Source organism: Apostichopus japonicus, chromosome 3 (assembly GCF_037975245.1).
Source record: "Apostichopus japonicus isolate 1M-3 chromosome 3, ASM3797524v1, whole genome shotgun sequence".
Classification (NCBI taxonomy): Eukaryota; Metazoa; Echinodermata; class Holothuroidea; order Aspidochirotida; family Stichopodidae; genus Apostichopus; species Apostichopus japonicus.
Window position 1 is genome coordinate 8,071,207 of NC_092563.1, and position 17,433 is coordinate 8,088,639.

General features: G+C 38.3%; 1 protein-coding gene across 6 annotated transcripts in view; it reads left to right on the forward strand.

Moving 5' to 3' along the window:
* The window catches only part of LOC139962020 (uncharacterized), a 154,122-nt gene that overhangs the window by 9,588 nt on the left and 127,101 nt on the right, over positions 1-17,433 (forward strand). For all 6 annotated transcript variants that reach the window (XM_071961836.1, XM_071961854.1, XM_071961845.1 and 3 more), the window contains exons 4-9: positions 113-208; positions 571-732; positions 1,015-1,288; positions 1,799-2,078; positions 2,882-3,118; positions 4,118-4,191. In XM_071961836.1, coding sequence (XP_071817937.1) covers positions 113-208; positions 571-732; positions 1,015-1,288; positions 1,799-2,078; positions 2,882-3,118; positions 4,118-4,191 — 1,123 coding nt within the window. The remainder of the gene's footprint in view (positions 1-112; positions 209-570; positions 733-1,014; positions 1,289-1,798; positions 2,079-2,881; positions 3,119-4,117; positions 4,192-17,433) is intronic.

Below are 17,433 nucleotides of genomic sequence, written 5' to 3' on the forward strand. Positions count from 1 at the left end.
GAAGTCCCCCCCCCCCCCCCTCCAGTATTTCTTTTATGTAATTTCTGCATCAACAAAATTATGATGTTTGATTTTTGGTATTTGATATATGATATTTGATTTAATTCTTCAGCAAGAAAGTAAAGGACAAAGGCCACCAAATGATGCATGAAGTTTCCAGCACCGACAGGCAGCAGAGGACACTGCAAGTACGCAAGCATCCCAGTGGGTGAGTTACATACTGGAATTTGTCAGTTAATTATAGAGGACACCTGTAGTGTGCTGGGTTGTAGCAAATAGAAAATGGCTGTATGATTTGTATGGAATGTGATAGTGAACTTTCTATACTATCCCAGTGGGCCTGGTATAACTACTCAGAATGCTGATGTGATAAGCCAGTGACTGTCTAACTACTAAGTCATAACATCGGTCAATATAAACATTACTGTCATCAGTATGTGATGTAATTGTATGCCTCTGACAACATCACACGCTGGCACCTGCTGTAATACCTACATTGGGTAACGAGAATTGCTTAACGATCCTTCACACGTCGCCAACATTGTGTCCCTATGGCTCCATTTTTCAAAGGGTGAATCTGGAGTACGTGCAGGATGGAGATGTGGTCTACATGTATCCTCCTACTGTGGCAGAGCATGAGTCTACTCAGGAGGCAGAGCTGAGTGATGAGGAGATGGAAGAAGATGAGGATGGCAGTGCTTTATTTCAGTTACTGGAGGAAATTGAGGAATGGTAAGGTACACCCAAAAAATAAATAAATAAAATCTCTTAGAACCAGGGACAACTCATTGCTTAACATTAAAGTTGCAGATGGTTGCAGTTTCTTGATAAATATTGTGTGACCTTTCAAAACCGGGTTGCAATGTTCGAAATCTCTTGAGACCCATGACCTTGCTTTGACATCAGAAACTTTTGATTTGCAAAACCAGTCTCTTTGTTATGGGCTAGTGTCATGCATTGTACTGACCCACAATTTATTTTTATTAAAAAACAGTTTTCCTCTTGAATTCACAGCCATCCAGAGGGGAAGAGGCACGACATACCCTTGGAGGATATATTTGACATTGAAGATTCCTGTAATAATCCAGCAGATCACCAAGAAGAGGTGGAACAATCACCAGACGTAGACATCGGAAAGCTCGCAGGAGACAAAACATTCCTTGGGTACACTTCATCATTGCAGAAACTTCTCGAAGAGATCCGGGTAGCCCCATGTCCAGTAGCACATTGTGGGTCAGTGCCTCAGCCAGTTACCACAACGATCGGCACTGCTCTCACAGTCCAATGGGTGAGCTATTATCGCAGAATCGCATAATCGCGCTTGCATGATGTTTTGTTTATCTAATGTAGGGGTGGGCAACATTTTTGAATGAATGGGCCAGATATAAGGAGAGAAAAATTGACTGGGCCGCACCTAACCAACGACCTGCTGTGGATGTCAAACCTTTGCTTCCAAGGACTTTCAAGCAATAGGTGTGTGTACTTAATCTGTATTCACAAAAACATAATGTCAATACAGTACAGTTGATAATTAATGGGGATAATAGGCCTACCTGACAGCATCATTAGTGTCGATAAATTCTAAGCAGCTAGCTCGTTTTTTGTGATGATGTAAAGAAAATTTGATTTTTTTTTTTAACTTGAGAAATCTCACATGCCGCAAAAAAAACCACTGGGGGTCTGTATGTGGCCCGCGGGCCGTAGGTTGCCCACCCCAGATGTAATGTATTATCCTCCCCTAAGAGTGTTAATCGACAAACTTCAGATCTAAGCATGAAGACATTTAATTTTTCTGCAGGTGTGCCAAAACGGCCACGTCTCCAAACGATGGAGCTCCCAACCGAAAGTCCGAGGCAACTTTGTGGGCGATGTGGGACTCTCCTCTGCCACAGTTCTGTCCGGGAGCAGCTTTCCGAAGGTGAAGATGCTCTGTCGTTGTCTGAACCTGGGCACGTGCAGCGAGGAGTTTCACGAGTACGTACAGAGGGAGTGCACGTTCCCCACCATCGCATCCTCCTGGGAGAAAGTTCAAAGATCACTGCTGGATGAAAGAAGAGACAAGAAGATCACAATCGCAGGTGAGCAGAAACCTCTCGTGCAGAGGTCGAAATCTTTCTTTCTTTCTTTCCATTTCTCGTCTGGCTGGAATTTGTCGAAAGGCGAAGCGTCTGCAGAATTAGAGGCGACAGACTACGATAACATTCTATGTGAAAGTGTGAGATAAATTTGTCTGAAGTCCTGGTGATTTTCTTTCAGGGATGAGCTTTTCAGTTAGTTCATTTAGGGTCTGTAATTTTCTTTTCCTTTTTTCTGGAGAATGTTTCATTCCAAGGGGTATCAGTCTTAATTTAAAAAGGGGGAAAAAAATATATATATGCTCTTTCTTGTCAATCTGGAATAGCGCCATCTATTTGAGCTCATGCTCACAAATGCACAAATTGGTGGAAGCATTTGTCATTGATTGTAACCGTGAATTGACAAATAATGAATTAAAAGACAAATAGAACTGGTTGATGGTTGAATGCCAAGTCTAAACCCGACATTGTCCCAAAGATAGGTAGAATACAAATTAGTTAGTGCATTTCTAAAGTAGGAATGGAAGTAATATAGTCATAACATAGAAGTCATATTAGCAACAAGCCTAACCTTATGCTATAGTGTGTACATATAACCTCTATAGTTTAAACTAGGTTACTACAATAATTCTACTTTTAGCAATCATAGAATTTATAATCAATAAGTTATTGAATGAACAACTAATGTGGGCCTAGCTTATCTCTTTGCACTAGACGAATGACTCCCTGCAAGTTATTTTCAGTGAATTTTTCGGGAAGGTCAGGCTCATGCTAATTTGATCCTTTGTTTTACCTCTTCATTTCAGCCGGCACCCGCAGCAATACCCATGAACATTCATCAAAGTACGCCCCATTCACTACCCTAGACTACACCACTGGTGACATTTTAAACGTATCCACGATAGATAGAAGGAAAAACCAGCAAGATTATGGAACATTGGAATTGGAAGCATTCTCTCAGACAATGGACCTGGTCAAGAATAATAGTATTATGGTCCAGGAAGTGGTTACAGATGCCCAGCAACAATTAAAGGACTATATGAGTAAGTTATATTGTAAATGGGGTCACAGAAGAGAAATCACCCTAAGGGGGAGGGGTTGGGGGGGGGAGAAGATGAGAATTGGGAACATTCTCTCAGACAATGGACCTGGTCAAGAATAATAGTATTTTGGTCCAAGAAGTGGTTACAGATGCCCAGCAACAATTAAAGGACTATATGAGTAAGTCATATTGTAAATGGGGTCACAGAAGAGAAATCACCCTAAGGGGGAGGGGTTGGGGGGGGGAGAAGATGAGAATTGGGAACATTCTCCCAGACAATGGACCTGGTCAAGAATAATAGTATTTTGGTCCAGGAAGTGGTTACAGATGCCCAGCAACAATTGAAGGACTATATGAGTAAGTCATATTGTATCATAGTGAATGGGATCACAGAAGAGGAGTCACCCTAAGGGGAGGGAGAGGTGGGGGTAGGAGATGGGAATTGGAAGCATTCACTCAGACAATGGAAATTTTGACAAATTTAAAAAATCAGTATTGTGTATTACTGTAACACTCAACAAATTTCAGAATTGGTAAGTTTTCTTGCAATTGGCAACAAATTTCACAAAAGCTGCTTTAACATAACAAAAGATTGTCTTCCTTATTTAATCACTCCGTAAAAGAATGAGTTTGAGGTATCTTTGGTATGAGAGAATCTGGCATAGTTGTATCTGTGGTGCAGGGAGTATCTGTGGCACAGGTTTATCTGTGGCATAGGTTTATCTGTGGTGTGAGTAGGGTATCTGTGGCATAATAAATCAATATATTATTAATTTACATTGGTTAAGTGCATTCCATTCTGTGTCTCAATGTTACGTTAACGAACCATTCTGGTGAATAACAGATAATGTTTTTTAGGGTCCTAATCCTTCCACTTACAGTGGAATATCGTAACCAGCAGATGGTTTCATGTTTAATGCAAAATGTGGTTTTAAGCAGACAGTAGACTGATGTCTCTTTGCTCAGCCTCTCTTGTTCTTGATAATTCTCTGCTTCACAGGTCGGCAGCCGTCCATTGTGCATTCGTTTGATGTTTGGCTCGGAGCTAAGAGCGTGGGACGGAAAGTGGCAATGGTATGTAATATGTAGCTCTTGCACTCATGAATTCCTAAGACTAGCTAAGAATATACATAGTTCTAAAGATCACCCACTTCACTCCGAGTTGATCTCTCTGTGCCATAGAACCAACAACTACTATCTACGAAATCCTACTATCTTGCCAACTTTTAGAAATATGCTTTTTAAGAACTCATTTATCTACAGAGCAGCCATTTATATTCAAAATGGGTTCTTAGAATATCTGTTATAATCCTTTTAATCTTTCAACCTTCTAATCCTCCATCTAATATTTGTTTTATGCTTTCATGATTGTATAATTTAAGTCTTTTGTTTATCATTATTATGTGTCCTATTGATAATTTTTGTAATTTATACTGGAATAAAGATATTGAAATTGAAATGGCTGCCTACTGCTTTAAAGGAGCTTGGGAATATGATCTTGTTAACATGGTGATTCTGTGTGTGTGTGTGTGTTCAAGTTTGATACCTTATGGGGTACTATACGAGTTTCAGCATTACTTACAGGGTACACATTCCTTACGGGGAACAAATTCAGTACCCCGTAAGGACACTGTACATTTTCAATGCAACTATCAGGCTGAAACATCTCTCTGACAACCCCTCTTTGTTAATGCCTGTTCACACACCTCCATACAATTGACCTTCACGCTTGACTGAACTTGGGCAGGTTCTTAATTACTGCCATCATTTTGCCTTGTGCAGTTCTAATCTGCCCCAAACTATTGCTTTCAATGCAGTGTAGAAATTGTGCTGTTGGAATAATGACAGAGGGAAAAGGATGTATTTACTCTGCATCCTTGCTTACCTGTCTCCCCACAACCTTAGCACCTATGCTCTACCATGCCTAGAGTGATCTGGTAAAATTTCAAGTTACAACGCAAAGTGTTATAACTTCTTTAGCAACTTTATATAAAGTGCTTTCCAAAAGTCATTGTTTGATAGATCCATACAGCAGAGAAAAAATGTTTATCCTGAATCGGTAATTGGTGAGAACTGGCATTGGTGTGCAGTAAAGAGATAGAAGTAATGTCATTACTGTAACAAGTTACATTTGATGTATATCCTAGACACTAGTGTGGTATTTTCAACACTTTTTTGTCCTCGCCATATGTAGGCCTGCATCATGTCTGCACTTGGCTTAGGTTGGTAAACGAATGATACACATTCAACAATGATACAACTGGTCATGATTTATTTGTAACTAGTAACATAGCTTGCAAATATAATCAATTAAATTTCCAGAATGTAGGCTTTAACTAAGGCATTTATAAATACATCGGTTCTTCAATACAAATCGTAACTCGAAAACCCCGGGCACTGGTAATTGAGGAAAAGATTAGTGTAATTTGTACACTAATTGCATGGAACTGCCACGAAAAATATACAAGAAAGTATGGGATCATTTTGAATCTGTGATGGTGAGTGTTCCTCTTATCTTTATTAAGTATGTAATAAGGCCTATTGAACACTTTGGCGAAGTAGGCACTTTGATTAATAGGGAGCTCCAATGATTTGCAGAGATTCATCAATTTATCATTTTAAGTAATTCATATTTTCTTACCTCCAAATGGTTAATTTTGTGGGGCCAAGAATCTCTTCATCAAGTAATTACCAATTCTTTTCCATATGTCTGGCTACTTAACTTGAATATTTTGTTTGAAGAAGTACAGAGCACAATATTGCATAAAACAATAGTTTGCTTTATTAACTCAAGTATGTTTCATTAAGCAGGGAAAACCATTGATCACCAAGCCAGTAACAGCAAACTATTATTGTTTATTTAGTATAATACTTCAGTAATTTGTTACAGTAGGCAAAGGACTTAACATTTAGGGGTCTTGCATTATTACAAAAACTGTATGCATCATTGGAATATAATTTTGTATGTACATCACTGAGAATATAGTTATGGATATTGCATTGAAAAATGTTTGTTTGTATTACACAGCCGTGGCAGAAATTTGTTACAAACTGAGAATTCCATTGGTCATCAATTATGAATGGCTGACTACCCACAATTGGCTATAGATAAACTCTGGTAAGTCACCTTTAATTGTTATTGATGCATGCACAAATAATCAAGTAGTATGGACATGAATTCACCTGAAAATGTTTTGCCAAGAGTGGTGGCATTTGAGTGGTGTATAGTCAAACCATTTGAAAGGCTTTTGCGGGAGGTTACAGGGACTTTGTGTGTTCAGATTTTAGGTGCATTTCTCAACCATTTAACACCTTGTAAAATGGGTTTTGAAACAATTGCTCATAAGTAACATTGTGCTATATTCAGAAAGCTATACATACCATATCTATGGATTTTTCAAGCTTTCAACTTTTGGATGTCTAAGTTTATCTATACATTGACTAATTGAATAAAATTCATAATATGACTGTATTGCCTCCAGTTTGCAAGGTCACACAAAATCTGTGAAGGAAAATGGCTGCATTTAATACTAGGTTGATTTAGTGTTGATATGAAGGCAAAGGATTTTGGGCAGTGTAAAGAAGTTTATAATACAGAAGGTAACATTACCAATGAGAACTACACTGAGGAGTTGACTTCAGCACTTAATTCATTAAAAATGCATTCATGACATTGAGCATAGCTTAAATGAACATACCTAAAAAGGCTAGAAGATTGAGTATTCTGAATTGCACAAAAATGCTCTATTATTGTGACATATCAAAGCAAAACATCAGCTTAAAATTAAAAAGTGTCTTAGTACATTCTGCTGAATAACTGAGTGCTATTTGTCATAAACAACATTTGGGAATGGACCTTTACAATTTATTAATCTACTCACACAATTTCATATGCAACTTGTAGAATTTAATTACACTTTTTCAACATGTCCCAGAGTGGATATGTTGAAATTGATTGACAAAGTACAAATGTTTATGCAATAGAAAATGTGATCAAGATAGATGTTGGTGTTATAGGTTTCACATTTCACCAATATGCAGGATTTTAAAATGAACTCACTAGCATGTAGTAAATCTGTACATTATTTTATAGCAACAAAATTGTATGACAAACTGAATTTAAAAATATTGGTAAGGGAAGTAGAAAATGAGGTATCAGTTTAATTCCCAGCTCTGTCAAGCAATGCTTACAATTTTTTCATGTAGTTTTCCTACTGGGGCGTACATAATTTTCCAGGTGGGGGGGGGGGGACGCTATAGATGATGAGACTGACTGTTGTGTATGGCCTAGTTAGAAACCAAAATAAATGGGGGAGGTGAGAGCTACAGAAGTCAGGGAGAGGTAAAAGTCATAATATATCCACACATACAGAGAAGTTATATAATCACACCCTACTGTAGAACAATTATAATTACAGTTGATTTAGTAACTAGAAATGGGATACCTTCATGGTAAATTACATGGAAAGGGTTGAAGAGATGTCTTTGTTGCTTAAGTGGGTCATTTGGGAAGCTGTTGGTAGTAAAATTTGGTGTCTGAGAGTGGGGCCAGGGGGGGGGGGGGTAGTGGACAAAGGGTTCCCCCTTTCCCCTTTAAGAAATGTTTGGAATTTTTGTAGCAATTAGATGCAATATTTACTGGTTCTCTCTCAGTACAAGTCATTGCATATTTGAAGTTAATATCTGCAGGTAGGGAAACTTGGGGGAGTGGTCCAAGGGGGGGGGGGTAGGGTGTCCACCTCCCCTTTTGGAATGTTTTGGATTTTATAAGGCCCTTGATGTAAGATGTTGCAATGTTTATTGGTCATTTCCCAGTGCTAATTGAATCATTTGAATTTAGTATTTGCAGAGATGTGGACCTTGGGGGGGGGGGGCAGTATTTTGGATTAAATCAGTTGGAAAGTATACAGGGTCTATCAGTATGAATAGTGTTATCCTTATAGGAGGGAAGAATTACAACTGTATGAGTTTTTAACTTTTTTCCTGTAGTTAATAATTTACAAATCATTTGTAAAGCTATCAGTAATCTTCTTCAAAATGGAAAAATAACCTTCAGAACTATGGGTGCAGGATTTGGTAAAGGTAGTATCAACAACAAAATTGATTCATTGATCCAATTCCTTCTTAATTGATAAAGTTTCTTCAAGGATTGGAGTAGTGTTTAATCATTGTTATTATTCAGTTGTTTCAAAATACTACATGAGACAGTACATAACATACCTGTACAAACAGGGGATTCTTGGGGTTCAGACAACCTGCCCCCCCCCAAAAAAAAAAAAATAGTAATAAATAATAACAAATAATTAAATAAATAAATAAAATGATAATAATAAATAAAAATAGCAATTAAAACAATGAAAAGCAAATAAATGAAAATTAACTGAATAAGTATATAAGAAACTTTCCACGTTTTACATTTTGTTCTTTCAAATCGCTTTAAATGTACTTCAGTATGGTTAAAATATTCCATTCTGTGTTTTGCAATAAAGTGCCTCCCAGCTTAACTTAGTTCTACTTTGAGGTTAGCCATAATTAGTACCCCGATAATTTAGGGAATGCTTTGAGCTATATTTTATATTTGCAAGTACTGTATGCAAGGGTTTCATTAAAAGCTGCTAACTGGTTATTTTTTGCCTTTCATGCAAAAAACAAGACATAGCAAACCTATGTGATATTCTAATCATTAAATGTAAGTTGTTAGGATAACTTGTGGATTTTAGCATTTGAATGTTTGTAACATATTTTTTTTGAGTGCTTGAAAATATAAACACTTGAACAATAGGGAAAGCAAGAAATAAATTTGGTAGAGGCCTATAGCATACTGAAGTATATCTTCTGCCACTTTGCTAATGTGTATGTTTACTAAATTCAGTTCCTCACCAAATTATCAGTTGTATAGGATCCTTGACTTGATTTACATGTCTCTGATATATGTCTAATGACAGTTGCATACAGTATAATGCCTGAAATTGTTAAGTTTCCATTTAATGCATAAACATTGTCACTATATCAGGGGCGGATCCAGCTAGGGGGTGAGTGGGTGTGGCGAGATATTAGTTCACACTACAATGGACCACTTTAAACTATATGGTGTAAATCTGCTGTCTAAGACTGAATCAAACAGGAAGTAACTTGAATGGTCCGCCGTTATTGCTTTGTTTACTATGGATTAAGACTTAATTGAGATGAAGGTTAATTATAACTTGTCAATGCTTAGCAGTCCTTTTACTGTTAATCCTCCCAATAAATGTCATGTTAATTCTTGAAATCAAATGAAGTTTTACCAGATATGTTATCATTGCAAGAAAATTAAGAATAATAGGCATTTAAGTACATTTGCTTTTCCAATTTCTGTTAGGACTTGTACATTGCACTGGTCATCAACTTTTCATTTTCTTACACTGCATAAATATCATGTGAAGGAGCAAAGTCCATCACTGATATATGTTAAAGCAGCTTTTTGAGGTTGATTGTCAAATTACCAAGAATTTTCCAGGCACAATACTTCTGTAATGGTAAAGTGTCCCTCAATCTGCCCTCCTAGAGAGAGTCCCTGCCACATCTGGGTAGGACAAATTATAGGCCTACCCAGAACACCACTTCCCCCAGTACCATTATCTGAATGCATTTTCCTTGATAGTGCAATTCAATCAAATTGAAATTAGGAGGGAATACAAAGCAATATCGCCAAACATCTTATGTACTAAGGACTCTGGCCAGTGTGGCAATATCTTCTTACATTCTACCTATTTAGGCACTGATTTGATTTGATTTATTTTGTGTATGCATGCAAGTACAAATACATAGTTAAGTATAATTAAGCATATATACACAGGGTACTAGAAAGACAAATAATAAATGTTTAACAAAGCTAGCAACCTTAACAAAAATTAGGAAATGAGAAATAACAAAAAAACAACACTTGTGATAATGGTCCTATTGCTGTACCTGCTATGTATGTGTTGAGACACTGGCCGGTGTGACAGCACCTCCGTACAGGTTATGTTTAGAGACAAAGCTCAGTGTGACAGCATACCCAAGGATGGATACATGTTAGATACAATGGCCATTGTGACAGTATTGTAGAGATGCGCATTGAGTTACAGGTCAGTGTTAAAATACCTCCATACATGTTGTATTCAAACACTGGTCAGTGTGACAGTATCAATATGCATGTTAGTGTATAGAGACAATTAAACCATTGTGACAATTTATCTCTGATACATGTGAGTGTATTGAGATAATAGAATGTCATTATAATTTTAATGTGTTGAGACACATGCCAGTGTTGAGAATTGGCAAATGTGACAATATCTCCATCCATGTATTTAGACAATGACCATTATGATGATATCTCCTCAGAGTCCTCACATGTTATTCTTAAAGACAAAGGCCAGAATGACAACACTGAAGTTAAATGTATTGACACGGGCCAGTGTGACAATATTTTTATTCATGTTTTGAACACAGTTCATTGTCCCGGTATCTTCTCACATGTTATGTAGACTGACAGTAAAGAGAGACAAAAGCCAGTGTGATCATTAAATTTGTACAATATCCTCATGCAAGTCATGTATTGAGAACATGGCCAAATTGTGATCATGAATAGTAATTCATTGAGACACATGCCGGTGTGACAATATCACTTTACAGTTTATGTATTGAGACACTAGTGTGAGAGTATCTCCAAACATGTTTTGTATTGATCACCCCAACTGTTGATTAACCTTCACTGCTCTCATGTTAAGGCTCTAATGAGCTCCCCTTTAGTAATAATAATAATAAATGAGACTTATATATATCCTGATTTTTGGACCCTTGTAAACACTAATATTAACAATCATGGGCGGCGATCATGGGGGGACGGGGGGGACATGTCCCCCCAATATTTTAGGTGGGGGATATAGTATCTAATATCCCCCCCAATATTTGATGGCATAGTTTTTTTAAGGCATATGTTTTGTATTTTTTTATGATATCGAAGTAATTTCAAAACAGAAAATGCTTAGATGCAACTTACATGGAAGTGCCATTTCCAGCGATCTGGGGGGCATTTTCGGCCAAAATTTTCTTTTGCGCTTCGCGCCAACTTATGGTGGCGCTACAATTAGAAAGTTTGGGAACAAGCTTTGCCCCTCCCTTGGCAAATTCGTCGCAAGGCGCCTGTCTAACCATGTCACAATTTGTTACTATATATGACCGAAAGTAGTTTTTACTTTTTTCTCTCGAAATGAATTGCTAGACGGACTGCATCCGTAATGAAATTTGGTTTGCATCTTGTGTATGAGTTAAGCCAAGAGCCTGTCCCATATGATTTCACCCCATTTAGCCCAGAAGGTTTGACCCCTTAAAGTTACTTAGACCATCTAGGTCATTCACAAAAATATTGTCAGCTCAACCCCAGTGGTCGGGTTCGGACCCCAGACCCCCTGAAAAAGACCCCCCGGGCGGGTTAATTTCACCCCATCTAGCCCATGGACCAAACTTTGTCAGAAGGAAGTAGTATGGTTGTACATTACAAAAATGGCAAAACTGACAAAATTCCTGGTCGGGAAGGGGTTGTCAGACCCCCTACTAAGTCACCCCCAGTCGGGTTGATTTCACCCCATCTAGCCCATGGACCAAACTTTGGCAAAAGGAAGTAGCATGGTAGTATGTTACAAAAATGGAAAAACTGACAAACTTGTTGGTCGGGAAGGTGATGTCAGACCCCCACAAAGTTTACCCTGACCCACCCCCCGGCGGGTTAATTTCACCCCATCTAGCCCATGGACCAAACTTTGTCAGAAGGAAGTAGTATGGTTGTACATTACAAAAAAGGCAAAACTGACAAAATTCCTGGTCTGGAAGGGGTTGTCAGACCCCCTACTAAGTCACCCCCAGTCGGGTTGATTTCACCCCATCTAGCCCATGGACCAAACTTTGGCAAAAGGAAGTAGCATGGTAGTATGTTACAAAAATGGAAAAACTGACAAAATTCCTGGTCGGGAAGGGGTTGTCAGACCCCCCACTAAGTCACCCCCAGTCCGGTTGATTTCACCCCATCTAGCCCATGGACCAAACTTTGTCAGAAGGAAGTAGTATGGCTGTACATTACAAAAAAGGCAAAACTGACAAAATTCCTGGTCGGGAAGGGGTTGTCAGACACCCAACTAGGTCACCCCCAGTCGGGTTGATTTCACCCCATCTAGCCCATGGACCAAACTTTTGCAATACCAAACTTTGTCAAAAGGTAGTTGTACAGTATGGATGTACATTACAAAAAGTGCAAAACTGACAAAATTCCTGGTCGGGAAGGGGTTACATTACAAAAAGTGCAAAACTGACAAAATTCCTGGTCGGGAAGGGGTTGTCAGACCCCCCACTAAGTCACCCCCAGTCGGGTTGATTTCACCCCATCTAGCCTATGGACCAAACTTTGTCAGAAGGAAGTAGTATGGCTGTACATTACAAAAAAGGCAAAACTGACAAAATTCCTGGTCGGGAAGGGGTTGTCAGACGCCCAACTAGGTCACCCCCAGTTGGGTTGATTTCACCCCATCTAGCCCATGGACCAAACTTTTGCAATACCAAACTTTGTCAAAAGGTAGTTGTATGGATGTACATAACAAAAAGGGTAAAACTGACAAAATTCCCAGTCGGGAAGGGGTTGTCAGACCCCCCACTAAGTCACCCCCAGTAGGGTTGATTTCATCCCATCTAGCCCATGGACCAAACTTTGTCAAAAGGAAGTAGTATGGATGTACATTACAAAAAGTGTAAAACTGGCAAAATTCCCAGTCGGGTAGGTGTTGTCAGACCCCCACAAAGGTCACCCTCACCCAACCCCAAAAGGCAGGTTGATTTCACCCCTTCTAGCCCATAGACCAAATTTTGTCAAAAGAAGGTAGTATGTCTGTGCGTTAAAAAAAAGGAATATCTGACAAAATTGCTGTTCGGAAGGGGTTGTCAGACCCCTACAAAGAGCCCCTACCCAGTGTCTTTTACCCATGAACTGAGATGATAAAAATATAAACATAATTATTACAAAAATAAATATTTAATTATATTTATGAGAGGAGATATTCTATGTAATTCAAAAGAGCCTTCAATGTCCATTATGGCTTGCCTTTCTTAATTGCTTCATCTTTTTTGGTGACAAGCAGTCCAAAGTTGCTAGGCAAGGAAGTGACTGAAACACAATGATGCTCCTGTTTTTGGTCAGTTTAAAACATTTTGATTTTTTTTTAGTATAGCACCTAAGTAAAAATTATGGATAGGCATCCCTGGCCTAATAAACATACTGATATAGATGAGAATCTTGTGGGAGGAGTTTCTCCTGCCTTTTGCTGGAAATGTTTTAATTCATAAGACAATACATTGACCCTCTTTGTCTTATGTCTGTATTACTGTACAACCTTGCCCACATCCTGTTATGTGACCATAGTTGGTCCTCCACTTTCACCAAATTGCTCTATTCCCATGTTTTATTCATGTAAAAAATAAGACCTGCTATAGTTAATGGCCTGCAACCCAGTTATCTGCTTGGTCCCATAATATATGGTGTTACAGCAGAGGTGGAACAAAAAAATATTGGGGACCCTTTGGCATATTAGATATCGTTATTGGAACATTCTTCTAATTTCTGAAGCCTTTTCAAATAGTTATAGATATGACAGGTATATAATTGGTTAATCAAAGAAGTTTATTTGGGGGGGGGAGGCTTGACCACTCAATTATATTATTAAAGCTACCCCCCCCTCCCCTGCTTCGGCTGTTTTTGTGTTACGAATGCATACTTTCCTTGTGCAATTGTTTTCATTTCATTTTTGGCATTTCCTTAAATATATATGTATCCTATGGGTTAGATTTCTATAGTAGCTCACATTGTACTATTGCAACCAATAATTAAGTACTCATATTGTTTCTTTTTAAACCTACAATTGGTAACATATGCCAGTATAAAGATTATTTGGTTGAAATCAAGGAATATTTACAAAATCTGGAAGTTTAATTTGATTTACATCATAGGTGAAAAGGCAGTATTCCCCCCCCCCCCAAAAAAAAACAAAACAAAACAAAACAAAGAGCATATTTCAACTATTTGATCTGTATTTAGTGCCTGATTTAGGGGGTGTTGTGGCGGGTGTACCCTTCCCCTTTCAGACCACCCCAAAAAAGTTGTGTTCCAGATAAGAATGCTGGAAAATAAGTGCATTATTCAAATCGTGCAGACACTACTTGTCTGAAAAATCAGATATCTGGATTTCCCTTTATTTTTATATCTAATAATTTTCACATTTTGAACCCAAATTTGGCAAATCAATCTTGATCGGGGCTTCATAACTGCGGTTTATCTGTCGAAAATCCTGTAACTGGTAAGCTTTACCTTAGCAATTTGTTTACAAATCACACTTTACTTAAAATATTTGCAGAAGAGGTGGATTGATAAGATGGACACAACAGAATTATGCAAGTGACCTGATGGTGAACAATGACAGAGACGTACTGTATCATAGGAACTAATCAAAAAGACATAGACTTTTAAGAATAACCATTTGTATTTTAAAACCTTTAAATTGCATTGTGCCCAATAACAGAAGGGCCTTAAAACTGAGTGAGGCCACATTCGCCATGTTTGTTCAAATGCAATGTTTGGTGGGGTTCTAGCTGTAACTATTTCCTCTTTTGTGGATGGTATTTCCTAAATTAAATTATCTTGTTAAATAATAATTATTATAGTTTTCCATGACTGTTTGTCATATTGAAGACACAAGTATGGTAATTGCCAGTCCAAACAACCATGTTGAACAAGCAAACTTATTCTACCAACATGAACTGGGACTGGTCCTGTTGAAAGCATGTTGTTATTTTCTACATTTTTCATGCAAAGGAATCTGCTTTACAAGTGTAAAAACTTTTCATATTTAACATTTGTTCCTGGTTCTACATGTATCCATTTCTTGATTTTACGGTATATATTATGTTACACAAATACAAAAGGGGCCCATGTGACCAGAATGGGTACATCTTTGCTTTCAGACCATTTGGTAAGTTTTTCCATGTTTTATAATACAATGTCTTGAATACTTTCTTTAAACAAAATTCTGGTCTATGATTAGATTGCGTGAATTGAATTGGCTGGGTGGGGGCACCTTTTGGGGGGATCTGAAAACCCCTTCCCGACCAGCAATTTTGTCAGATTTTCCTTTATTTTAATGTACAGACATACTAATTCCTTTCGACAAAGTTAAGTCTGTGGGCTAAGATGGGGTGAAATCAACCCGCCTTTTGGAGTGGGTGAGGGTGACATTTGTTGGGGTCTGACAACACCTCCCCGACTGGGAATTTTGTCAGTTTTACTTTTTGTAATGTACATCCATACTACTAACTTTTGACAAAGTTTGGTTTTGCCAAAGTTTGGTCCATGGGCTAGATGGGGTGAAATCAACCCGACTGGGGGTGACCTAGTGGGGGGTCCGACAACCCCTTCCCGACCAGGAATTTTGTCAGTTTTGCCTTTTTTGTAATGTACAGCCATACTACTTCCTTCTGACAAAGTTTGATCCATGGGCTAGATGGGGTGAAATCAACCCGACTGGGGGTGACTTAGTGGGGGGTCTGACAACCCCTTCCCGACCAGGAATTTTGTCAGTTTTGCCTTTTTTGTAATATACAGCCATACTACTTCCTTCTGACAAAGTTTGGTCCATGGGCTAGATGGGGTGAAATCAACCCGTCCGGGGGGTATTTTTCAGGGGGTCTGGGGTCCGAACCCGACCACTGGGGTTAAGCTGACAATTTTTTTGTGAATGACCTAGATGGTCTAAGTAACTTTAAGGGGTCAAACCTTCTGGGCTAAATGGGGTGAAATCATATGGGACAGGCTCCCAGACTAAGTGTAAGTACGTACAATCACCCATATGATCCACATCGATATGGGTTCACTGGGTTTCCATTTGGCCTGTTTCCTACAAGATTTCTAACTGCAGGTGCGTAGCCAAGGGAGGGGGGGGGGGGATGAAGGGTGGAGACCGCCCTCCCCATGGAGCATATTTTTTTTTGATATTTTCTAAGATATCGAAGTTTTATAGTAACAGTTATAAGAGGTTTTAATATTTGTACACCAATAATTTAACTGTGTCTGAATTTTCAAAAATTCCTTGACCAACATTCTTCATCATACTTCTCTCTACTCGTGCAATTGACCGGTCTATTAGGGGTTGAGGGGGGGTTTTCTAAATTGGTTGTCCATAGATGAAATTTTGTGCAACATTATGGGTATGTTTTGAAGTGAATTTATTATTCAAATTCAGAACAAATAATGCGCTTAAAACCTTGAAAAGTGGGGCGGACGGGTATTGTGAGGCGTTACATAGAATAACCTACAAAGGCAATGATCCACAGGAGATGCAATGAGGTCGAACATGATGTGTGACTGGTGACAATCTTGAAAAAAAGGTTATGAATGAAAAAAAAACCTATTAGGAAAACTTGGTTCTCAGGCAAAAGTGTACATCTGGTTGGTCATTTCCAAGCCCGAGAAGTGCCATTTCCGGTGATTTGGGGGGCTATCAAAACCAGAAATTTTCTTGTACGCTGCGCGCCAACCAATGGTGGTGCTCTGCTTTGATAGTAATTTGCCTGCATCCAAGCAAATGTCCCCCCCAATATTTGAAACAGATCGCCGCCCCTGTTAACAATGATTATTAAACAGTGAAAACCACCAATTCAATTTTGAGTTCTCAAATATTGACTCTGATAAAAACTAACTGAACTTCAATAACATATTTAGTTTTAAGCCATAATTCATTGTGAATGAATTATTGTCCATGTCTCAACAACACCGTAGAAAACTTGAAATGACCATGTTCATTCACCACATTTGATGCTTCAAGTTTGACTTAAGTTATACCTTGGTAGCATAATTGTCTACATTATAAGCATGATTATACTGTATGATAACTCACGTAACATGGTAACTCACGTTACCATTTGCATCACCTACCCTACTTAACATAGTGGGGTGCACATCATTTCTTTACTTGTTTCACATTTCGGGGTGATGAGTAGAAACCCAAATCCAGTTATGAGATTTTTAGTAGTGTCATATTTGATGTATGGGGAAAAATATTAATTTTGGTTACTCACGTTACATCAGCTGATAGAGGTTTGAATAAAGCAAATATTGATTATTTTTGATTATATATTCAAAAGGTTGGTGTTGATATCTGAAGTTAGTGCACTATGTAAGCAATAAATAAACAAATCAGTTGAGTATTACCATTTAATTTCTTAGGAGAACAAAAACAAATCTTTTAATAATTTGTGCACAAA